Source organism: Symphodus melops, assembly GCF_947650265.1.
Source record: "Symphodus melops genome assembly, chromosome: 1".
NCBI classification, from domain to species: Eukaryota; Metazoa; Chordata; class Actinopteri; order Labriformes; family Labridae; genus Symphodus; species Symphodus melops.
In genome coordinates this window covers 30,759,017-30,785,093 of record NC_136691.1, presented here as the reverse complement: position 1 = coordinate 30,785,093, position 26,077 = coordinate 30,759,017, and the positions used below count along the sequence as shown (strand labels likewise).

At 47.8% G+C, this 26,077-nt stretch overlaps 1 protein-coding gene across 9 annotated transcripts in view; it reads left to right on the top strand.

Moving 5' to 3' along the window:
• arvcfb (ARVCF delta catenin family member b) overlaps nt 1–26,077 on the top strand; it is a 117,190-nt gene that overhangs the window by 41,452 nt on the left and 49,661 nt on the right. For 7 of the 9 annotated variants that reach the window (XM_079363700.1, XM_079363699.1, XM_079363695.1 and 4 more), the window contains exons 2-5: nt 6,168–6,326; nt 6,636–6,656; nt 12,661–13,301; nt 19,717–20,222. In XM_079363700.1, the coding sequence (XP_079219826.1) occupies nt 6,168–6,326; nt 6,636–6,656; nt 12,661–13,301; nt 19,717–20,222 (1,327 nt within the window). The remainder of the gene's footprint in view (nt 1–6,167; nt 6,327–6,635; nt 6,657–12,660; nt 13,302–19,716; nt 20,223–26,077) is intronic. The other 2 variants (XM_079363697.1, XM_079363696.1) reach the window with 1 other exon arrangement.

The window sequence follows — 26,077 nt, the reverse complement described above, 5'->3', positions numbered from 1 at the left end:
TGGACAATAAACGTTTTACATGTCAGTATGTTCATAATTCAGAAGCTCAGGTGGTACTGACCAAGAAACTCGCCTTCAAGTTAAAAAGAGCTGAACATACTGATAATAAAAAGACAGCGGGAGGTCTGCACTGGAAACACTGTGTTTGTATATGTTTGAATAACAACATAAATGTCCAGCTGGGCTCACATAGATGATCACCTTCAATTCGAAACGTCTTTTCCAATATGTGGAGGGTCAGAATGTAGTAAAACCAAACTTTACCTTCTCACTAACACAAACACTGAAGTCAACAGTCCCTCCTGAGTCCTGAACCTGCTGAGGAGATCCAACTGGGACCTAATGAGATTCTGTCCCCGCGAGAAGGACAGGCCGTCTCTTCTTTCCCATCGTTGTATCTCTCCTTCATCAGTCAACACTGAGCAGCTTATTGAACAGATGATAAATGGCTGTGGATTGGTGGCTCTTTGTCTCCATCCTCCGCCCGCCTCCTTTTCTTCACATTAGTCATTCTTAAGCAGCCATGTTTCCTTGCATGATCCAATGCTTCCCAAAGTGTGGGACAGAGTTTCCCCAAAAAGTACCTTTCAACGGACCCAGCGGCGCTCTACGTGGTGGATGGACCCAACACAAAAGGAAACAGGAATAAAAGTGAGAAAGGTTGGGAAAGGATGGAGAGGCAGCGTTTGGCAGGTCTGTTGAATGAGTCCAAAGATGGGGCATTGCAGATATCTCAGGGGAGGTGAGGGGCTTCCTCCATGGAGGCCGAGCCTGCTGTGTGGTTTGGACAGCAGGACAGTGTCAGAGAGCGGAGGTTAGGGGACATGGCGCGTGGGTGCAGGAGGTCGGAGGAGTGGTTTGTAGTCGATTCAGGATCTCATTATGAGCGGGTGGCATGCTGGGGTGATGTGCTGCCAGGGCTCGGTGTGAGTATAATGATGATTAACCCATGACTTAACCCCTTTATGTGATTAGTGAGGCCAGCGTGACGGCACATGCACGTTAGAGAGATTATATCTTACTACCTGTTAGTTAACTCCCCACTGGCATGTCCAGTAATTACCCTGACTAACAAGGACAGGTTGTTCATGAAGTGGTGAAATCAAATAATGCCACTTCTAACAAAGTTATAGAGTACACAGACTGCACAGTGCAAACCCCTTTCAGTCAGGAGTGAGCCCGTTTAGCCCTTTTCTTACACAGCTAGTCACGGCCACTCTCACCAAACAGACTAAAGTGCAGCTTGAACAAATCCTTGGACCATCCTGGTATCCAAATCCCTGCCTGTCTGTCGCCTGTCTGCTACCCTGGCTGAGCACAGGGATGCAACTGGCAAAGCTTTTCAAAGCTCTTGTGTCCTCATCAGAAGTGGGGTCCAGCTCTTGGCAGAGCTTTTAAGGGGACGTGGTTTTGTTCTTTCCTGTGGATCAGGAACCCTAAGGCGGGTTCTTGTCTCCTGACAAACCTGGTCCTCGACAGACAGGCTTGATTGGCTTTGGTAAGCTTGTGTTTTTCCTTTGTTCTTTCTGTGCTCTTATTGGTCTGCCATGTTTGACTCTGGCTGACACAAACACTTGCACTCTTTCATGGCAAGCTGTCCCACAGAGCTGCTCCAAGGTAGACATGTCTCCGGTAGGTCCCGTCGTCTCCTGATCCAAATGATTGAGATACTTTTCCAAAATGCACATGTCCAGTCTTCTGGCCAATAAGAATCCTCCCCTCCTTTTCTGCATTCTCTCTCGTACCCCTCCATTACTTTATCATTCATCCGTCAGTAACGTGCTGTGCTCCACTTCTCTCTGCCCTTGACTAAAAGGTAATGCTTTCCTGAGTCTCCTCCATTCACAATACTCCTTGGGGGACCAACAGACCTTGCCAGCCCACGGGCCAGACGCCTTTTAATCATTTATTCAGGGGCTCTACTGTTGAGTCCACTCTTACTCGGAGACGAGCGGGAATGGTTTGTCATGGAGCCTCTGAGGATCCCTGCATTCTCCTGGTCTGCTTTGTGATGCTGCTGCTTTTACAACATGTTGTTGTCCGACTGTGTGTCGACATCATTTTACCACTGAGCCTTCAAAGAGCTGATTTTTTAAATATGTGACCTTTAAACCCCTGTACACACTCTGACACTTGGCAAATAAGTCATTTTCCATTGTTTCCAGCACTGGGTGCCAAGTTAGGAAGGCAGTTCACATTTGTAATTAAGCAGAACAAGAATGTTGATTAAAGGCAACCAATCAGAACTGACCTTTCCTGAATAACATTTTCGGGCCTTCCCAGTGGAGTTCAGCTGTTTAGCCTGAGGTCAGTCTTCAATGATACCGCTCCCTGAGCTCAGAATTTGGTTTTGTGTAAATAACTGTGTCTCTTTCTACGCAGCTGATAGCCCTCTCAGTCATTAACCCCAATAATGAGACTTGGGAGCGTTTCTCCGAGTGTAATGATCTAACTCAGCTCAGTTCAGAGAGTTAATTGATTCCAAGTTACTGGATTGAGTGGAGCAGGTACATAGAGAAAGTTCTCATTTTGTTGGGTGTTGCTCAAGGAGATTTTTGAAGCACCCAAAGCTCTTGTTTTCAGCAGGCTGTAGAGGCTGGTGGTGGAAGGTAGGGTTGTCATTGGGACTGGAACAATCAGTTTGAATTGTGAAAAAACAAGCGTTACGATGTGATGTATCAAATTATATGAATTTTCAAAGAGTTAAAGCACTATAGACGGGTGTAGTTTTGAATCCGAAAACCAGGAAGTTAGTTAGCATTTTAGCTCCATGGGTTCCTAACTCTAAAAGTCAATGTGGATTTTGAATGTGTTTGTGTTTAGACGCCTGAAATAAGGTCTGTGGTTAACACAAGCTGAAGAGATGTTGACGTTTTGTTAGCTAAACTACGTTAGCTAAGACCCCACTTGTGAATTCTAAAGTTTTTACGTGAACTTTAAACGGCGGTTGCTAACGAGTAGCTAACTGAAACTACAGTGGTTGTCACAGACATTAAACGTCATCACGCCGGGAACTCTCTCCCTAATCCTCCTTACAGCCTCTAGTCATGTTTTTCAGAGCTCTTGTAAATATTAGGTTAATAAACAACTTATTAAGCTAACGTTTAGCTATCTTGTTAAATCCGCTGATTAGATCGATGAAGCTTAACGGTCGTGACGTCATTGCAAACCGACCACGGTGTAGTTAGCTTGTAGCATAACGTTAGCTTTTTACTTCTCTGGGCTGCATTAACTCTTCAAACTTCATATAAATGATGTTCATCTGTAAAGATTATCCCGCTGAACAAAACAACAAGAAACGTGTGTTTGACACAGAGCTTATTTTCTGCAATGATCCAAAATCAAACGCAAAAATCCCATAGACAAATTTTCGTAGGAACCACCGGCGCCATTTTTTGGGGTTGGCCTACAAAAATACGTCCTTACTATACCAGTCTATTGGGGCGGCTGTGGATCAGTGGTAGCATAATGTCCTAGCTCAAAGGTCGGGGTTCGATCCCCAGCTCCTGCAGCAATATACCAAAACATCCTTTGGTGGGAAAATCGACACTAAGTTGCTTCAACTGCGTCATCTGCAGTGCTTGAATGGATGAGTTCATCCTGGACTCTTTAAACAGCAGCCTCTACCATCAGTGTGTGAATGTGTATGAATGGATGAGTTAATACTGATGGACTCTTTACTCTGCAGCAGCCTCTACCATCAGTGTGTGAATGTATATGAATTGGATGAGTTAATACTGATGGACTCTTTACTCTGCAGCAGCCTCTACCATCAGTGTGTGAATGTGTATGAATGGATGAGTTAATACTGATGGACTCTTTACTCTGCAGCAGCCTCTACCATCAGTGTGTGAATGTAACCCCCCTCTCGTAGCTACGTTGGACCAATGAGAACGGTGCTTTGAAGCGTGAGACAGTGGAGGCCGGAGCCGTCCAATCAATGAGAGCCCACTGCTCACTTGTTAGTGTCTTTCAGGATGAGGAGGACAACACTAAAACTCCAGCTCCTTCCTTGGCCTTGACCCTCTCTGTCTCCAGCTTGGGATAATTGGAGGGAGAAAAAGTATTTTTTTACAGTTAAGTATTTGAGCTGGATTATGAAACATCCGTAAAGATGATACCGAGGACACTGGAGGACATATTTAGCTCTTCCAAGCTTTGATGTTTGCTTTCTGATTAAGATGAATGAAAAACTGCAGTCTGAGATTAATTCAGTTGGTGTTTTGTCACATTTATGACAAAACACACACACATACACACACACACACACACACACACACACACACACACACACACACACACACACACAGACACACACACACACACACACACACACACACACACACACACACACACACAGACCACAGTTAAAGAAACAGGAAGTAAACACAATAGGAAAGGCATGCCAAACATCCTGAAGAAAATCTTTAAGGTCAGCTGCAGCAGTAAGAAAGGAGCCTGCCTCCTTTTCCCCCGTGGAAAAGAAAAAACTCTACTTTCCACTTCACATCCTCCTCCTCCCTCTCTGCCCTCCCCATTACTTTCGATTTCCTCTCCCTCTCTTGGCTCCGTGCTGTTTTGGTTATCGATGATTGCCCCTCAAATGCCTTCCTTCCCTTCTCCATCACGAGAGCTGTAATTTTGTCACATGCACGCACAGTGGCAAGCCACGCCAGGGCGGTGCACCTCTGTCCACACACTCATATCACGTTCCATCAGCAAGAAATGCAGCAGGAAGCACATGTTTCAGACACACACACAGGGTCAGCTGGTGGTTCATCCCCCAGCACTGGACTCTTGTGTTTGGCTTCCCAATGAAAAATGAATCAAAAACAGTCCTCCAGGCGTTTCTTCCTTACCTTGAAAGAAGCTTTAACTCAATTTGAAGTCTCGAGAGGTGAGGAGTTTCTAGCTTCCCTGCATTGCAGTGTTTGGATATAATATTAAGGGCAAATAAATCATACTCTGTCAGGACTACAAACAAACAAGAAAGCTCCATCTCTTCTTTTTTTCTCGTGTGCTGCACTACAAAGGCTTTGTAAAGACTGAGCTTACACAGGTTGCATATCAAGTGCTGCTCTGGATGTTCTGTGGAGCCGACTCGTCCTGAGACATTTGGAAATCATGGAGGATGTTTGTGTGTCCTCGTATGACCTGATAGACCTGATTAGAGGATTCAGACAAGTCTATCAGTCTGACGGTCCGAAAACATAAAGACATTTTTACACCTTACAAAATCATGTTTTAGTTTACGGTTGTTTAGTTTGCATTATTTAATCATGAGATTTGCAGTAGAGTAAAGTGCAACTCTTGAACACATAATGTAAAGCAACAACAACAACAACAATACTTAAACCAGGAGGCTCTCAATCCATGATGCAAAAGATGCAGGCGGGGAATCACGGGAGTGATTCTCTCTGCTTCTCCCCCTGAACCCCCAAAGAAACAAGTTCTCTGCATCGACCTGAGGAAGAGAAAATGTTCAGAGACGAGCTGATGTGTCCGAGTCTACACAACCTTTTCATTAAAGCAGCACACTTCCTGATGCAGCGGCCTTTGATGTAGCATCTTGTGTTTCCACGGCAACGATAAAAATAATGTGTCTGTCATGGCAAGACAAGATTTTAAATAATAAGATTTTAAATTGAGGTAATGTAATTACCCAACAAATAAAAGAAAAACTAGGTTGGTCCATTTCTAATGAATGATATCTGTGTGCAACAGTTCTTCATGTGTTCGTTTGCAGAACACAGAAGGTTCATCTCATTAATCTACTCATCTGTGTGTCAGAGTCCTCGTCCACGCAGCTTCCCTCTGTGTCTAAACTCAGAGGGATGATCCTGTTGATCCCTCGTATCTCAGATCCACATCATCTATCTTTATTCATCCGTCTCGTTGTCACAGTTTTAACGCTGTTCTCCTCCATGATTCATGTGTTTTCACATGTTGCGGGTGGCGTTCTGTTTAAAACCCGTCATCGTTCTTTATTCATGCTCGGTTTTTTCTCGGCTGGATTCTAATGGGATTTGTTGCTGCTGTGGCTCGATTAAAGTTTCTTCATGTAGTGTATTTAATGAGAGATTACCTGGATGCTGCGCTGATTTTGCTCCACGCTGTGTTCCGCTTTATTGTGTGTAATCTAACTTCTCCCTCCCGTCTGTGTGCAGGAGCAGAGCCCCAGCAACGCCACGTCCCTGGGCCTGATGCAGGAGCCGCAGGAGATGGTGGAGGAGACGGTCACCATAGAGGAGGACCCAGGCACCCCCACCTCCCATGTCTCCGTGGTCACCTCTGATGATGGCACCACGCGGCGCACAGAGACCAAGGTAAGCAAAGAGGAGGAAGGATGACAGACACGTTTAGATGCACTGTTATAACAAACAGATCCCCGTCAGGTCTTAACTCCAACAAGAACAGCACAGTATGGATTACACAGCTCGATGCTGGTCCTCCTCTTCCCAGACTTCCACTCTGAAGAACTCTAAATCCCATAATCCCCTCTGCCTCTCACAGCTTTATTTTGGAATGTGTAATGTTGTGTGAGACTCCCCTTGTGTCCGACTTGTGTTGTTCTCCTGACAACAAGCTTCCTCAGTTGATCCGTCCTCTACTTTGTTCTGTCGTTTTTCTGTAAGGACGTGTCATCCAACGTGAAGGTGAGTCCACCTTTACAACAGTTTGGCTTCTCTTTAACTTTGTTAACACCACGCCACCAGGTTCCCTATGTGTGCCCATGTACAAGCTCCAGCAGCATAATGCAAACACACAGTCTGCTTGATCACAAGCCCAGTAACGCTCCTCTTCTATAGTCCTCCTCTTTTCCTCTCTGCTCTGTCTGTCATACAACACACCTGATGTTACAGGGATGTTACACACTCACACACTGATGGCTGCTGGGTAAAGACTCCATCATCATCCCATTCACTCACACCGCTGACGAAGCAGCGGGAGCCACCAAAGTGTCTTGCCAAAGGACACATCGGACACGTGGCTGCGGGAGCTGGGGATCGAACCCCCGACCTTCTGCTTGAAAGACAAGTGAAGAAGTCCACATGGAGGACTATACATGGGGACGTGCGCTAACAGCCAGGCTCATTTTATCTTCTTTCATTTCATGCACTTCAAACAATCAAAAAACAGACAGTATGATTAGTTAAAAAGCCCGTTAAACTAAGACTCACAAACCTCATTAAGGCTAAGTGTTTAAATAGTGACTTATTGCAGAGGACAGGAAGTGAGTTGAATTAATTGAGTTCATGTTAACATCCCGAGGGCTCGTCTAACTCTGGTGTTAGGAATAATGAACTCTGACTTGTAAAAGAGGCTTACATGTCCCCTGGTGTTTCAGTCTATGTTGTAGTTCAGGTAAGGTGCTGCTGTTTCTCAGAAGAACTCAAAGTTAGTAATCATGTATTCCTCAAACAGGAACATGGACGCAGGGCCGAGCTTTGAGGAGCTGCCTTTTCTAAATCAATGCACATCACTTTTGCTGCATGGAGAAAAGGATTTGACCTGTTTTCCATTTTGGAAATAAAAGAAGAAGCAGTAAATGTAAGACGTGGTTGGGTCCACACACGCTAAATAAACACCTGTCATCAGCTCGCCACGTCAACACTGACGTCCTCGACATGCTCACGTGTGCTCGCCATTCTTTGGGAAGGACAGTTTCATTCTCTGCAGGTCACCGCAGTGGGAAAGTAAGTGTGTGTGTGCAGTGTGTGTGAGACAGAAGGTGTGTTTCAGTGGCCTGAGAAGCTGTTTGCGTACGAAAGACAAAGCTAAGTTTTAAAAACACTTGTGGAGCAGGTCATTGACACTGTGGATTCAGATGTACACTGGGCTTCTCCTGGGACTGTGAAAGTGTCATTAAAAAGCCTGCTCTAAGCCCTCATCAGGGACGGCCCATTGCCCTCCAGCCTGTTTACTGCCAGCCGATTGGCCACACACTCTCACACACGCTCACATGATTTCTTATGCATTCATACTCAGGACTTCTTCGGGGAGACGCACACACAGACGTGTGCAGTCATCACACTAATCGAGACAGGGAAGACGGAGGCAGCGCTGCACGGTGGGAAGGAGCTGGGCTTTTCTGGAAGTCACTCTGAGGAGAGAAGCAGATTATTGTTCAGGGTGAACTTCTGGAAGCTAACTTCGCTCTGCAGCGTCACAGTGCAGAGACACCAGCGTTTCCCCTCAGTGTTCTGCTCCTCTCTCTGCCTCACTTACATGTTGTTCTCACTCTCATCCCCCCCTTTTTAAGTCTCTGCATTTCACAGCTCACACTTTTATTTATGTGCTCATCTCTTCTTTTGAACCACACTGTCTGGTCTAGTGCTAGCTCACGCCTCTTCCCCTGATGGTTGTCTCCTGTCTGACTGCTACAGGGAAGCTTCTCCACTCTCCTTCATCTACGAGCAAAACATGTTTCTTAGCTGTAAACATGTTTCCAGCTACACGTTGTAATGCTGGAGAAGGAGCTGTAATATTAATGTCAGTGAAAGAGAGACGGCTGTGTGTGTGTGTGTGTGTGCAGAAAGGGGGAAGTTTTCGTCTAAGATTAAAAATATGAGTGTCCTTTCAGTGGCACATAAACTGCTTGTTCCATTTCAATCAATTCCACTTCAAGTCGTTTGGACCAGAGGCCTTAATGTGTGTACAAACACAGAGCACATGGACGTGCATAATCAGGTCCTCGTTTGTCCTCCTGTCCCAGCTCGCCATGCTTTCCCCTTGGCCTCCGTCCAGCCCTCGCTTCCTGCTGGCAGACGCTGACTGAATGAAACTCCAGTCATGTAGGAGGAGGAGCTCAGGCGTGCCAATAAATGCAGCGCACCTCCTCCTAACTCTGGATATGAGCCAATGAGAGTCAAGACGGACCGCACAATCAAATTAAAAAGCACTTTGACTGCTGAGCGGCGAGCGGGGAGCCACAGTGAAGTATGTGCAGGATTATTAGAGACACGATGTGAGCATGCACAGTGATCTGTCAGACACAAGAAGAAGTTAAACGAGGCGTACTTGTTGCGTGATGATTTCGATCTTGTTCATCAACCTTCAGTGTCTGTGCAGCTGTGTCGCTCCTGTACAACCATCTGTTTTCACTTTCCAGTGTTTGCCCTCCGCGGAGCGAAACAGGAACGACTCCGACTGAAAATATTCCGAGCTTAAACGTTAAGTTAAGATTGTTTGCTAGTAACACATTAAATGAGCTGTCATGACTTTGTGTTATCAACAATGTTGCTTCTTATTATTAGTGAGGATAAAAAGGTATCTACAGATAAGTCACTACAGCTCACAGCTGTTGACTAGCTAACATTACAGTTAGCTAACAATTTCACACCGTGGTGATATTTAAATAGTGTCAACACAAAGCTAAATTAACGTCAAAGTACATGCCTGGTCCGAGTCTAGGCCTGGTCCGAGTCTAGGCCTGGTCCGAGTCTCAGCCTGGTCAGGGTCTCGGCCTGGCCCGAGTCTCGGCCTGGTCCGAGTCTCAGCCTGGTCCGAGTCTCGGCCTGGTCTGGGTCTTGGCCTGGTCCGGGTCTCGGCCTGGTCAGGGTCTCGGCCTGGTCAGGGTCTTGGCGTGGTCGGTCTTCTTGCTTGAGTCTGGAGGCGTGCTCCTTTGGTTAGCTCGAGTGTGTGTATGAATGGTTGTGTGTCTTTAGCCCTTCCATCGATCGGTGACCTGTGCAGTATTTAGCCCTCCTCTCTCCGTGTGACGGCTGGGATGGGCTCCAGCCCCCTGTGGCCCCTAACAGGATAAGTGTTATGGATAATGGATGGCTGGTACACAGCAGTAGGACGTTATAACAAGGTTTGAGTGTGATGTCAGAGGAAAGGAGCCGCCATGCAATCACAGTGAATCGTCTTTGAAAGTGCAAACCACCTCAAAGTGTGTAAGGCTGAGACCTCTACCCCATCGTCCCTCCACCTCTAGGTAACCAAAGTGGTGAAAACCATCACTCGACGGACCTACCACCCTGTGATGGTGACTGAGTCCAGGCCCGCCACAAGGACCCCCACCCCGGTCTCCATCTCCACCCCCAACCTGTCTGACAAAGAGCCAGTAAAGGACGCCGAGCCCCGTGTGATTTTTGCTGTGTTCGCCTGCTTGTCTAACTTCATGCTTTAAGAGGACTCACACTTAGAAACAGGACCCTCACATATACTCCTATGAAGAATCAATGGCTGCTTTAAAATCTGAAATACTCCCCCCCGTCACCACGTCCATTGAAGCTGTCAATAAAGCGAATGGCTCAGCGCTGGTGAAAGCTCTTACAGTGCTGTAAAGTGGACCGTTTGACGCCTGCTGCCCGTCCCTCCGTGTCTAACAGCTTTATAAACAGTTCAGTCCGGCGTCTAACTGCCTGTGCTTGTTTCAGACACTTCTCAGTACAGCTGTCATTGCAGAAGTAGACCTACATGTGTTAGCATGAGCTAATACTTACACTCACACTCTCTTTCAACCCTGTTTACCCGTCTTCAGCATATTTCAGACCCCCCCCCCCCCATCCCCCCCGCCGCCTCCTGAACTTGAGAGGACATCAAAGAGTGTTTGAAAAGTGTGTGATGGCTCCCTTTGCAGACTTTGCAGACCGCCTAAAAGGCTGTGTTGCTACGAGCTGCAGCTGTGCATGATGGGAAACAGTAGCATTCATTCCCCTCAGCGCTGGGAGGCTGCATTAGAAGAGACAAGCATGTGATGGTAAATAAACAGGAGATATCAAATCTACAAGCTTTGAAGAAAAGCATTGTGACTTTATTGTCCATCTGGAAGGCCTCAGTGAAGCGACATGTGGAAGGAGAAATCACTAAATGTCCATTTAGGATCTGACATTCAGTCTTGTATAAACCCTGGAGCGACGGCTGACGAGCAGCAGCGCAGCCTTGGCTGGCTCAGTCTTGGTTCTCTCTCTGCATCAGGAGGAGGGATCTGAGCTGCTGATCCTGAGGTCACACATACACTTTGTTTAATGTGAATCCACCTAAGCAGCTCTTTGTTTTGAAGCTTGCAGAGTTGAGTGTGACTGGCAGCAGAAACAAGCGTTGTAATTACTGAGTGTATGGAAATGAAGCTGGGCTCTGTAATGTAGCTCACAGTCAGGGCGTAATCAAGAAACAAGGCCAGAGAAGATTCCTGTTTGTCTTCAGCACGTTAATGAGGATGCCATGTTGTTTGTGCTTCTCAGCTCTGGCCCCCTCTCTGTAGAGTTAATGCTTGGCTGTGGTTCCCTCACATGCTTACATGCCTTCCCTCGCTGCTGATTACAACCTCAATTATTGCATTGGTGGTAAAATAAAGAAAACACATTACAATTAAGAGGGCTGGGGTTGAAATTAAAACCCATCAGATGCAGGAATTAGCCTTGTCCCCCCCCCCCCCCCCCCACAACTTCACATCAAGTGAAAACAGACCTGTCTGCAACAGCTCGTCATGCACAACACAATCTGCGTCAACCTGCACCCCCGCAGCTGACGATTAATTTCCATCAGACTCATTAATTTGGAAGATGAATTTATGGCCCCGGTGCAAAATAGCCAATTATCGGCCGCAGCAGAATTCACTGGGCAGCAAATTGGTTTCTGTATGGATGAGGAGCGCGCAGTGAGAGGGCGGTTAGCTGTCTATAAGTCTGCAGGCCGCCGCCCTCAGGGACAGCGCAGGAAGTGGAGCTGCACAGGAGGAAGTGAGCCTGAGTGACAGATAGGTGCAGGTCTGCTTGTCGAAGTCCTCCAGCTACAGTGGGATGCTGCCGTGATGCCCACAGGGACAAAACGGATCCAAGGTCCAGTGGAGCACTCCAAGATCATCTACCATCAATATCTAAAAATACATACATGCACCTTCTCAGGTTAAGATTTGGAGGACAGTATTCCTCTTATAACACACTAAGCATAGAATTAATTATTCCAAACTCACGTCAACAACTACCAATCTATGTTCAGAATCTGTGCAGATGTTGGACAGTTAGAATGCACCTCCATAACAACCCATGTTCCTCCCTCAGTACACAACACTATTAAACCATCAGCTTCACAGCCTTTCATCTGGAGGTCAGCCCCTGAAAGCCAGAACTAAAGGTGCTGCCTCACCTCGACGTTTGTTTCAGTTTTGGTGTGATGATGAGAAAAGTAGTCCTCTCTAATTCAGCCTGAAAAATCCTTGTTTGAGTCTGTGAGAGTCCACAGTGTGAAGACATCGAGTTTTATGGCTTCAACATTGAAATGGTGAGTGGGTTTGAGTCTAGTGCTTTTACACCATAAGTCCATGCCCAAGGACACATCAGCAGGAGCCGGGGATCGAACCCCCGAGACGACTGACTCTACCTGCTGAGCCACATACTATTTGTCACAGTTCTCCAAAGTAGGGCCGGGCCTGTTATGGACTTTTTGGTGCTGATACGAAAACAATCTGATATTGATCAAATATATTGAGTTAAGATCAAAGCTCATCCTGTTCCCCTGAGTCCTTCACAGTCAGGTTTCTAACACAGTCATGTGATCTGAACCAAGCAGCACACCTGTGCTTTGTAGGAAGCATGTGTGTGTGTGTGTGTGTGTGTGTGCAGCTCAAACATTACAGCACGACTGTGAGTGTTGTTGTCCTTCATGATGTCATGCAGCCGGCCTCACAGGTGAATGTGTGCCTCTCTGCAGGTGACCAAGATGGTGAAGACGGTGACCACGCGGACGGTGCGCCAGGTGCCGCTCGGTCCTGACGGCTTGCCCCTCCCTGATGGCACCTCCCCACTCGGCAGCTACACCGACTCCATCGACCGGCGCTACATGAAGAATGGAGGCGACCGCTTCATCACTCCTCAAGCCACGTCCACCCTGACACGCTCCTACAACAACTCCTACAACGACTCCTACGGCGAGGCCCCCGAGAGCCAGTATGTTCGCCACTATGGCCTGCACGATGGCTACGCAGACTTGACAGACAACTACGGCAGTCTGTCCCGTGGCGTCAACTTCCGGCCGCCGCGCTACCCCTACATCCCGAACAGTTACCGGCCGGAGAACAGCTACACGCTCCCCATACGGAAGGATGACTACGGCCATGTCGCCCAGCCCCAGGTGCCGATGGGGAGCAGCACCGTGGATCTGAACCGCTCACAGCCAGAGCGCTTCCAGCCCGAGCCGTACGGCCTGGAGGATGATCGCCGCAGCTTGGGCCCTGAGGAGGAGGAGCCTTACGAATTGGAGCCCGATTACTCGACTGCCAACCGACGCACCCTGCAGGGGGCCAACCGGGGTCGCACCCACCGAGAACCTCTTCGAGATGGGCCCAGAGTCAGGTGAGCGTAAACCCCAAAGATTGAAGGCAGTGAAAGTGGGCATGTTGTGTTCCAGTATCTAACCCTGGAGTTAATACCCTGTGTAGGTCGTACGGGAGCTCGCAGGAGATTTTAGTTTGGTGAAGGTGTGCACGTTGATTTTTCTTCTTTTCATGCTGCACACTGAGCGCACACACGGAAAGTGATCAGACCTGAGAGCATGAGAGAGAATAAAGAATCCCTGTCTTCATCCAGCCACGAAATCTTCCTTCATTATTTGTCTGGGAGAAGAAGTCTTTGATTGGCACTTTCCTGCAGATGGACGTGTTGGACGTAAAGAGGGGGGAATGATTTGAGAGCTTCAGGGGAGAAGGGGAGGTTACAGGAGCTCAGAGAGCTTTGTCAGTTATCTCTCCAAGCCTCTCCTTTTTAGTGCAGCCCGTGTTGAGAGGAGTAAACCCTGTCTCCAGTGAGCTGGGAATAAAAAACCTGTTAGCTCCCCACAATAACATCCCAAAATGGACTCTCTCCTAATAGCTTCCAATCAGTTCATTTCTGCCCAAGGGAGGGGCTGGAAGATAAGTGTCCACCCTCAAGTTAAACGCAGCCAGGGTTTAGAGTCCAGGTAGACAGAGAGCTTCTCTTCTTCTTCTCCTGTCTTTACTGATCCAAGGTGATTGTGAATTCCAGGTTCTGCTGGCTCGCTGGTGGCTGCGTGGCTTCTGTTTCTGGACCTTTCTTTACTCAGCTTGTTTACATGCTCTCATTTACAACATGCACACGTGAACGGCCTCTGAGGCGTGAAGCAGCAGACGCCTAATCACACTGTTTCTTCACACACTTTTGACTTCAGTCTGACACTTTCACACACTACACCCCCCTCTCTCTCTCTCACACACACACACACACACACACACACACACTCTCAGTTCAAGTCTTCAGAAAATGAGTCACTCCCCTCTCCGCCTCGTGAGAGGAGCTTGCTGTGACAGGCAATTTGTAGCCTGCCTCACATGTGTCACAACAACGCCCCGACAGCTTCATACACACTTCCACACAAACACAACATGGCGACGGCTGCTTCTGTGATTGCACAAACACACACGGATGTTAAAAGCTACTTTTAACGCTCTGCGGCCCGGCTAATTGCAGATGAAAGTCGATACGTACACAGACCCCTTCGCCCTCCTCCAGAGACACACCTCCAAACTCTCTCACTCGCTTTCACACAAAGGACTCGAATGCACCGTGACCTCGCACCATTAAGAGCAAGCTGCGATCTCCCGTGGCCCTCGTTGTGTTATTAGCAAGCTGAAGTTAGCATACCTGTAGCTTCATATTGCACATAAACAAACACAGAATGAGCTAAACACTGTTACGTAACCTCCAAATGATCAGTGACAATGTTCTTCTTCTTTCCTTTCGTCCTCGACTAAAACGGTTTGAAACACAAGGCTGTCCCGTCCATGGAAACAGGATGTAAACACCATGTAAACACAATGTAAACAGGATGTAAACACCATGTAAACACAATGTAAACACCATGTAAACACAATGTAAACAGGATGTAAACACCATGTAAACACAATGTAAACACCATGTAAACAGGATGTAAACACAATGTAAACAATGTAAACACGATGTAAACACGGCATGAACTCGTGTAAACAGGATGTAAACACGACATAAACAAGCGTAAACACGATGTAAAGACGATGTAAACATGACATAAACAAGTGTAAACAGGATGTAAACAGGATGTAAGCACATGTAAACACAATGTAAACAGGATGTAAACACAATGTAAACACAATGTAAACAGGATGTAAACACAATGTAAACACAATGTAAACAGGATGTAAACACAATGTAAACATAATGTAAACACGACATAAACTAGTGTAAACAGGATGTAAACCCGACATAAACAAGCGTAAACACGATGTAAAGACGATGTAAACACGACATAAACAAGCGTAAACAGGATGTAAACAGGATGTAAACACGACATAAACAAGTGTAAACAGGATGTAAACAGGATGTAAGCACATGTAAACACAATATGTAAAAACGAAATAAACGGGTGTAATCAGGATTTAAACAGGATGTAAACACGACATAAACAAGCATAAACACGATGTAAAGACGATGTAAACACGACATAAACAAGCGTAAACAGGATGTAAACACGACATAAACAAGTGTAAACAAGTGTAAACAGGATGTAAACAGGATGTAATCACATGTAAACACAACATAAACGAGTGTAAACACGATGTAAACACAACATAAACAAGCGTAAACACGATGTAAACACGACATAAACAAGTGTAAACAGGATGTAAACAGGATGTAAACACGACATAAACAAGTGTAAACAGGATGTAAACACGACATAAACAAGTGTAAACAGGATGTAAACAGGATGTAAACACGACATAAACAAGTGTAAACAGGATGTAAACAGGATATAACACATGTAAACACAATGTAAACAGGATGTAAACAGGATGTGAACACCATGTAAACAGGATGTAAACAGGATGTGAACACCATGTAAACAGGATGTGAACACCATGTAAACAGGATGTAAACAGGATGTGAACACCATGTAAACAGGATGTGAACACCATGTAAACAGGATGTAAACAGGATGTGAACACCATGTAAACAGGATGTGAACACCATGTAAACAGGATGTAAACAGGATGTGAACACGGCTCTGACAACAGTAGAGCTCAGAGGACTCGTGCTTCTCGGCTCAGTCCTGGATACTTCTATCCTGGGCTGGTTTTCCCTCCAGGTCTCGGCGCAGGTCACATTTTAAATGCAACAAACACTGAACACTGGTCAACATGAAGGCTTTCATGCTGATCATAGGATTTCACTGATTTTCCCCTTTTGAAGCGTGTTTTATCTCTGCTCACGTGTGACAGATAATGAACGTTTAGATCCTCCCTCTCTCTCTCTCTCTCTCTCCTGCCTTGTGTAAGTCTAACAGTGTGTATCCGTGTGTGTGTGTGTGTGTGTCCTATTACCAGTGTGATTAATAGCCGCTTTTGAACTCTGCCAGTCTTCGGGGGCGTCTTTAAGCCACTCTCTAATGGCTCATCTCTTCTTGGGCGACTTCGCTCTGCTGCACCTGCCCACCTGCACCTGAGGGTCGCCACAACACACCCACTGAACACACACACGTCCTCATCCCTTAATTGAGAGGGGAGTATTTCATTCTAATGCAGCGGTGTCTGTAGTCCCAGTGGAAGTGATCTGACTCACCAGCCCTTAGCCCCTCCCTCTACCCGCTGTGAGTGAGAGTTAAACATCCTGCTTGTGATTAAAGCCTCTCCTGCAAACTTGGAAGCGATGCCGCTCTCCTTTAATCGAATAAAGACACACAGAACGTCTTCTAAATAATGTGAGGAATAAACACTCTGCCTTTTCTTTTTTTTAATTTCCTCTTTCTTCTCCGTCGTGCAAAGACTCTTGTGCATCATAAAAGGATTATTGCCCATAATTCAAAATGGGCAGAGAAGAGCTCATAAACAGCACAGAGATGTTGAGTGTGCATGTGAGCTGCAAACATCTTCTTGCCAGTCGTTGTGCTTTCACGGGCCCGTTGGAGCACAGGGTCAGGACGGTCAGCTTTTAAAGGACGGTGAGGCAGTGACGGCTGAATAGAGGAGTGCTGCACATCCACACATCTCCTATCTGCTCTATCTGTTTATCCTCCAGTCTTTGTGCCTTAAAACAAAAGGAAACACACACTTATTCAAAGATGAGTGCACAGATACACAGGAATCGCCCAGCACATTTAGCTGCTCCATTAACATGAGGAGAGTGATCCGCTGTAATCACGCTCCGAGCGCCGCACACAGCCCTTTCACATCCTATGAATAAACCCCTCCCTGTACACACAATGGCGCCAATTTAAATGCAAATCCTGACATTCCCATCACTCTGCCCCGCGACGCCCCTCTCCACCCCCCGCATCGGCCCAAATCTAAATCAGCCACGATCTGCACAACTGTACATCTCGTGTGTGTGTTGAAGTGTGTGACAGAATAAAAAAACACAGCAGATAATGAGAAGTTGAAAGAGAGACGGGGAGAGATATGCAGGATGAAGACGCTGTGATTGTTTACTGCCCTTTCTGTACGAGGGCCGCCTCGTCATGTCCAATATCCTGAAGCACTTAAAAGCTGCGTGACGGTCTCCATGTGTGCAGCAACAAGCAGCACCAGCACGCATACTCGCACGCCGGCCTCCCGTTCCCTGCAGTCTGTGAGGCGTTCACTGTCTTCTCCAAACCTCAGAGTTGCAACACTTACTGTGGCTGTCACATATTCAGAGACAGACTGCATACAGTACCAGAGTCATTAAACTGAGCTGTGTGCAACTCCAGGTTCGTTTGTGTCACTTCAAAGACGGCTGTGGCTCAGTGGTTAGAGTCCACTCTAAATACATACCTGTTAGTCCTAATTAAAATAGACAAATGCCCATATAAGAGCATGAGACTGCAGTGCTGTGTGCAGAGGTCTCCCAGGATTAAAAGAGAAGCAGCGAGGTGTGCCGCTGTCGTAGCGTGCACCACGGGGACGGCTCAGGTTCAGATCCGACCTGTGTCTCCTTCATGCTTTCTCTCTCTGCGTCTCGACTCGACTCTGAAACAACAGAGGAGCAGCGAGAAGTTAAAGTGACGAAAGGATAGAGCAGTCGTCTCTGAAAGTAAGAGAAGCTTGTTGTGAAGACGAGGAGCATGTGCCCGTGACACTCAAAGTTTGATGCAGCCGTTCAGCTCTGTGCTCCGCTGGACGCGGGACCTCACTCCAGCGCTATTAATCTCTTTTCCATTGAACTGAATAGGGGATTTAGCATCTCGTTACACTGCTCCAGCAGGAGCTTTTTTCCCCCACTTCATCTTGTATCGATTTCCCTGGCAGTGAAATGCTCAACGTCGTGCCATAAAAGCAGATCTGCTGCTGCGAGGCTGGCGTAAAGAGACGACAGAGGAACACACTGGAGCGGGGGAGTGAGGAGGCACGCAGAGCAACACCCCCCCCCCCAGCATGCCTGGGAAGAACTGTAAAAACACATAATTAACATAAAACTCATTAAAATTAAAGCTCGGTCTGGAGCTCCCTGCTAACCGCTGTTGTTGGCTCGCCATTTTGTTGCACCACCAACCGCCATACATCAAAGATGGTGAGAGGAGGCAAGCTTATATGTAACGAGGATAAACAAGTCTCAAACTGTGGGGGGAGGGGGGGGGGAGTACACAACCCTCATTAACTCCCTCTCCCCTGGTCATAACTTTCCCTCACCACACGCTCTCTCATCCTCCGAGCCGACTCGCTGCCTTTTCAAAAAGTTCAAGAAGTTCTGAAAAATAGATGAACTGTAACGTGTGTGTCGCTGTGAAATGTGCCTCCCTGACTCCGCCCTTTGAGTGGGCTCTACAAGTGAAATATTCCCCTTACGACTGAAGAGCCTAAAGTGAAATAAGTTGCCTGCACTCCAGCAACAAATGATCCGTCATTGGGATTCAGCACCGATATGCTGAGCCGTGTTCTGCTGGACGATTGATGAGGCTGCCTTTGGAGGAGAGAACCCCAGAGTGCAGATCACAGACTGTGAGAGTCAGTGAAGGGAAACCCTCAACAAATCCCCCCCCCCCCCACACACACACACACACACACTTATTTCCATCAGTTAAAAATGAGCACGCTGCTGACATCCCTAGAAGCATTGCTAATGAGGCTAATGCTAGCAGAGAAGCCCATTAACATTTCAGTAGCTGCATGCTAGTGTTGAGCGCTGTGAGGAAAGGGAGCCCCCGGGGGCATCACAGGGACTCGTACTCTTCCCTGGGGGGACAGCACAGCTCCTTCCTCTGTTCCCTCCGGGACAGGACTTTAAATTCTTTCTCCACTGTATGTGGTGACTTCCTGAAAAAACCCCAAAAAGACTTCACAAGACTTTTCTTCAAAGCGTTTCCTTTGGTGCTGCTACGTCTCCGATTCTTTGTGAAGCGCCTGCTTTCTCTTTGTGCAGTCTCTTCCTGTCTCTCAATCACTCTCTCTCTGTCTGAGACTTTGTTTGTTCAAGTCTGACATGTTTGTTGCCACCACCTGACAGCGAGGAATAATAAGTAGTCTTGCTTACCATATCACTCTTATTGCAGTGGATTGCTGCTGCAGTACCTCTGACAGGCCTGTTAATAAGGGATCCAAACCACACATCACGTCCTGTCGTCCCACAAACCGTCCTGCTCCCCTCCGCCGCCCACGTCTCTCACCTCTCACTCACCCTGTCCTCATTCGTCCCCTCATTAGTCAGCGTCTCTCACCTCTTTCCCCCGGCTGCCTAATTCGTCTCTCTGTGAGTCACCTCGTCCGTCTCCCTTGTCCTCACCGTCCTCTCTTCTGTCTTATTCCAGAGGGTACGCGGACGAACCCGTGGAGGCCGAGCTGATCGATGAGCGCCACCCGTACATCCACGGCATGTATTCAGCGCCGCTCGCCCAGCCGGAGAGGGGCAGCATGGCCAGTCTGGACCGCATGGGCGGCCGGCGCTCACCGTCCATCGACAGCATCCGCAAGGACCCTCGCTGGCGTGATCCAGACCTTCCCGAGGTCATCGCCATGCTGGGGCACCCCATCGACCCGGTCAAGTCCAACGCAGCCGCCTACCTGCAACACCTGTGCTACGAGAACGACAAGATCAAGAAGGATGTGCGGCAGCTGAAGGGCATCCCTGTTCTGGTCGGGTTGCTGGATCACCCCAAATCTGAGGTGCACCGAAAGGCCTGTGGCGCCCTGCGCAACATCTCCTACGGCAAAGACAACGACAACAAGGTGGCCATCAAGAACTGTGACGGCATCCCGGGCCTCATCCGCCTGCTGAGGAAGACCAACGACATGGAAGTACGAGAGCTCATCACCGGTAAGAGCAACACACCAAACACCACCTTTCAAACAGGCTGATGAAAACACAACGTTTATATATATTCCTAATAAAATTAGAACTATATATTGATAATTATTTCTTATAAGATTAGCCGATAACGCTGGATCGTCTCTGGATATGAATTGGTCGTCTTAAGGCTGTCACCTCCCATACAGGAAGTGTTCCTTTGAAGCCTGTTAAGCAGATATGATTGAAGCCGGTCCTCTCCGATACCTGTCTGCAGTGAACTCTGCTTCTAGATTCCAGTCAGGGAGGGAGGGAGTCGGCTGCCATGATCCAACACTGTGCATAGTCAAGTCATGCTACATGAATGTTCTAGACACCTGACTTTATGCTGAGGCTGGAAAACTTCACCAGATCTGTCAAGGTAGGGTGGTAAACATGAGGGAGGCCGGACACAATAAATACCTGATCATATCCCTCTGACTGCTGTTACATTAAGTGCATTGCAAACACAACGTTCTGCAGAGTCAATAACAAAGAGACAAGTGAACATCAGTCTGAATGAAAACTGCAGCCTTGATCCATTAAAGTGTTGCTCTGCTCACTATGTCTAAACCTGGGCCAAGAAGAGAGCAAGAAGAAAAGCCCCCTCAGAGGGCCATGTCCAAACAGCATCTATATCAGGATGAGCAGAATGTTCCTTTACTTCATCTGAGCCTCGCTGCATTACCACCTGTCTGTCCCTCTCACTCTGCCGACTCTGTCAAAGACAGGAGACTGTCCAGGGATCAGGATAAACATTTCCTCCTCTGTCTGTAAATGAAGTCTGCTAACACCACATTGACTTCATGACTGAATCAGTCCACGGCCGTCTGCGACTCCACATTTCATCTACATACGAGGAGACAAGTTTCCCTCGGCGCCTCCATTCAGAGAGCCAGAACATGACGTGTCATGACGTGCACTCGTCTTTTCTCCACCATCGGAGTGAACACAAGAGCAGGACAGCTTCTTCTGCACCTTTCAGCCTGAAAAATGCCACCTGGAGGCCCAGCAGCTGTTGGATTTTTATGAGTGTCCTGCACCATGTTCACACATGCATACTTATCACCGTGCACGGGCTCCTCCCCCGCTCGCAGGCTCAGACGGGTCCATGTGGATTATCCTGACCCTGGTGGGTTTGATACCTGCTCACTGACATGTTTGGATCCTTGTGCATGGATGATTTATATTAAGAGAGTGGTGCAGTAGAAAACGCAGACGGGCCCTTCAGAGGGTTTGTATGATTATTTGATAGATTTGAAGCTGGGGTGTTTGTAAAGGAGCAGTGCATGCTGGGTAGCAGAGAAGATTCAGAATGAATTTCATTTACACAAAGACAAATTCTTAAAGTAATGTGTCCGATTGTCTCTCCATGTGAAGGTCAATAAATGAATTGTGTTAATTCACCATGTAAAGGGGCACCGGTGGCCTAGTGGTTCGTGTGTGCGCCCCGTGTGCAGAGGATGGAGTCCTTCAAGCGGGCGGCAGAGGTTCAAACCCGACCTGTCCTGACCTGTCTCTAAATAAAGACAAAGGAGACACAGAGTAGGACAGTGGTCTTCCATAGGAGGAGGACGGAGGTGTTCACAGGGGAACCAAACCCGATCATGTAGTAACACTGTACCATACAAAGTCTGTTTCCACGGTAACGATGACACCACATCTCTTAAACTCTTCACACTTATCATTAGACCTCAGATATGAAGACTTTGACGACACGTCGCTGTTTGGAGGTTTGATCAGTCTTTGAACGGCCATGCTGAGGTGTGAGCAGGAGCTGAGAGAAGCATGCTGAGCCTGACTCTCCTCCCTCTGCTGAAGCTCTGCACAGCTGTGTGTCTGCAGGCCTGGGTTTGACGCTGGTCTTCGTGCTTCAGCGTTTTGAGGAGCACTCTCATGTTGGAAAGTTGGCCTTTTAAAAATCAAGACATTGAAGGGTTTCTGTTCAGGGAAGGAGGGAGACGAGTTTCCAAACTGCGGTTTGGAGACTTTGGATGGATGGAGGTGGATGTCATGCTGCGGAGATCTGTGAGGCTGCGGCCTTAAAGAGTGAAAATCCATACAAGTTAGCGGCCACTGACAGCTCCACTGATACTTCTACCTCATGGCACTGCACATACATGAAAGGGTGCAGTGCACATGTGTGTGTGTGTGTGTGTGGGTGTGGGTGTAGCCTGAGCGATGGCTGTGCTGCAGCAGAAATGATTGCCTTTACAGCACCGTGTTGCTCCCCATCGGAGCTAAAAATAACCCTGCACCACAAGACAAGGAGGACAGAACGGAGGGAGGCTTCCTTTTCCCCTTCTCACTCATTATCCTCCCTCCCCCTCGCTAAATCTCTTTTCTCCCTCTCCTTCATTCATTAGCTCCTCTCCTGTGTGTGTGTGTGTGTGTGCAGCTTTAGGTCTCTCTTCCTCTGGCCTCACTGATAGTGGCCTGTCACAATGCGAGCTGAGCCTCAGCCTGTGTGCTTTAAACTGCCCGTGTTTTTCTTCCATTAAATATGGCTTTATAAGTACAGGCTCCTTTTCTTAGTCTACCACTTTGTGCTGTAAAACCACACAGAGCTCTGTGTTCTGCAGGGGCAAACAGCTGACGTGGAAGTGATTTTATTTTCCAACACAGCAGACAGACGGGCCAGTCCTTCGTATTTTTAGTGCTTTGGAGCCTTCAGAGTAATTCTGTTTCCCCTCCCGGTCGGCTCGGGGCTGTTTGTGCCCCGCGGACGTCCTCAACGCTGTAAATGTAGATTATTAAGTGGATTTGTCTGCTGTGTTTCCTGCAGGAGACGTCTGAGTTTGGTGGACTGATGCTTTGTCTGTGTGGAAGGGAAAATGCATGTCAGGCAGGCACTTATACTATAGAGGAGAGAGGAAGTCTAGACACACACATGCAGCCTGACTGAGGAGTCTTCTGATCCTGAACGGTCTGTGTAAGTTCATTTCAGTCCCCCTCAGAGGTCTCGAACACAGTGAGTAAATACAACTACACTTAGCTGTGTCATTATGAGCAGCAGGGCTGCAGCATAGAGACCATGGGAACACTCACTTCCCTTACAAAGCTCGTCTTCTTAACGTTCACAGCAGCTGAAAGCTTTTTCTTTGACTGCTACGCTAACTGAACTTAAACGGGTTGAAGTGAATGGCGAGCAGGACGTTCTGAGGTGTGCGAGGTCGCAGGAACATACCATGAGGCCCTCTGAAAAGGACTCTGCTGTGTCTTACTGTGAGTGAAGAAGCTCTCCTCTGAAGGCTTCCTTCCATGTGCCGCTGATTATTGATCTATTTTTCAGACCATAAAAATCATTTTTGGGTGGCTGTGGCTTAATGGTAGAGTCGGTCGTCACTGAAGGTCGAGGGTTTGATCCCCAGCTACGTGTCCTTGAGCAAGACACTGGACCCTGAGCCAGCAGCGTGTGAATGTGTCTGAAAAGAGTCACAGAGCTTTGAGTGATCAGAGAACTGAACAAGCTCAGGTTCATCCAGCACACCTCGCTTTCATCGCACCAATCTCTCATTTCCAATGTCCAATCAGCTGTCAGCTGCTGGACACTGTCAGTGATCAGATCAGGTTCGGGTGGGCAGACGCCCCCCGTCCTGTCTGTGGGGTTGCTGTGGTAACGATCATACGATGTTTCCAGTGAAGGCAGAGAGAACAAAGTAAATCCATCATCTGTATCAGTTTGTAAGTCTGTAAAAACTTCAACCAATGTCTGCCAGGAGGTACCAATCTGATGAACCAATCAGAGGCCTCCCTGTCTCCCTGCTCTCTGATGAACCAATCACAGGCCTCCCTGTCTCCCTGCCCTCTGATGAACCAATCACAGGTCTCCCTGCTCTCTGATGAACCAATCACAGCCTCCCTGTCTCCCTGCTCTCTGATGAACCAATCACAGCCTCCCTGTCTCCCTGCTCTCTGATGAACCAATCACAGGCCTCCCTGTCTCCCTGCTCTCTGATGAACCAATCACAGGCCTCCCTGTCTCCCTGCTCTCTGATGAACCAATCACAGCCTCCCTGCTCTCTGATGAACCAATCACAGGCCTCCCTGTCTCCCTGCTCTCTGATGAACCAATCACAGCCTCCCTGTCTCCCTGCTCTCTGATGAACCAATCACAGGCCTCCCTGTCTCCCTGCTCTCTGATGAACCAATCACAGGCCTCCCTGTCTCCCTGCTCCCTGATGAACCAATCACAGGCCTCCCTGTCTCCCTGCTCCCTGATGAACCAATCACAGCCTCCCTGCTCTCTGATGAACCAATCACAGCCTCCCTGCTCTCTGATGAACCAATCACAGCCTCCCTGTCTCCCTGCTCACTCTCAAAGCTCGTCTCTGATGACAGAGTTTATACTGAGAGTTTACCGACCGCTGAATGAGACATGAGACGACGTCGTTTCTACACGATGAAGAGACGAGCTGAGGTCACCTTCTGGAGGAACGGCGCTCGTGATGTAAGCTAGGGGGCGTGGCTTTAGAGGGAATCATGCTAGTATTGGAAGATTGAACTGAATTTGCTGCAGGTGTCTGTATGTGCAGGTGAACCTCCAGAATGTTTTCCTGAGCTGAAGCTCCATCATACCAGAACGCTTCCAACATCTGGACTATTCTGCATTCTGTTTATGTTTCTCTGATTTTGGTGATTGTTAATGTGGAGTGTGTAGACTCACACACACACACACACACACACACACACACACACACACACACACACACACACACACACACACACACACACACACACACACACACACACACACACACACACACACACACACACACACACACACAGTCTTGTCAGAGGGAGGGACACATATCTTCCATGTCCCAGCACGATCCAAAGGACAAGCTGCTGAGCTCCTCATCACTGAAACAGTGTGTGTGTTAGTGTGTCCGTGTGTGTGTGCGCCTCTTACACCTTGTGCTAAGCCCTCCCGTCTAATTAACAGCGTTCTGCGCCTTGCAAACACACATGAAATGGAGCAGCTTTTCCTTCAACAGCTATCGCCTCTTTCTGCTCACATGGCCTCTGCTTTTATCAGACGGCGTCAGCCTCCATCTGCAGCACTGAGCGTGTGATGGATGGCATGAGGGGTGAGGAGGGGAAGGACATTGGGGAGGAGAGCAGTAATTGGCAGAACTAAGCTAATAGCCCTGCAAGAGGAGCAACATGCCTGCCAGTGGTGGCTAGAAAATTTAATTAACCGCAGCTGCAGTCTCATTCCCGTTCCCAATCCTGGTCCTGGTCCTGGTCCCAGTCCCTGCAGCCCTCCCTCCATGTGTAGCAGAGAGGTGTGGGTGTAAAGGGAAAGGAGTAAACAGAGAAACAGGAGGTTAATACTCCCCTCACATCCTGTCTCCTTTGCTCCCCGTCTTGTCGTTGTCTGTGACAAACACAGACACTGTTCTGATCTGGTTGTGTTATGTCACTCTGTGAGTGATTGAAGAGGCATGTAATAATGTGCATCTTCATTTTAGCCAGCGGCGGGATGGGATTGAACACAAAGAAATCAAACCTGAGCTGAGTGAGAGATAGTCTGTGCATGCAGTGTGTGCTCAGACTTTCTCCCACAGTTTTATCTCCTTTTACAGGAAAACGGAACACAAGCTTCTTTGTGGATGTTTTTCTTCACAGCTCAAGCAGACGCTTCCTCGCAGATAAACAACATTAATAAACCAGAGAGTAATAATGTTGTAAAGGAAGAATGTGGGACTTTTTCAAAGCGTTGGCTCTTTTGAACCCGTGTGCACTCGCACCAAGGAGTCACATACATATCAGTACACACAGGCACATAACATGACGGTATGCTACGAGCTAGCACCTCTTCACCTGAGTCTCATTACGTCATG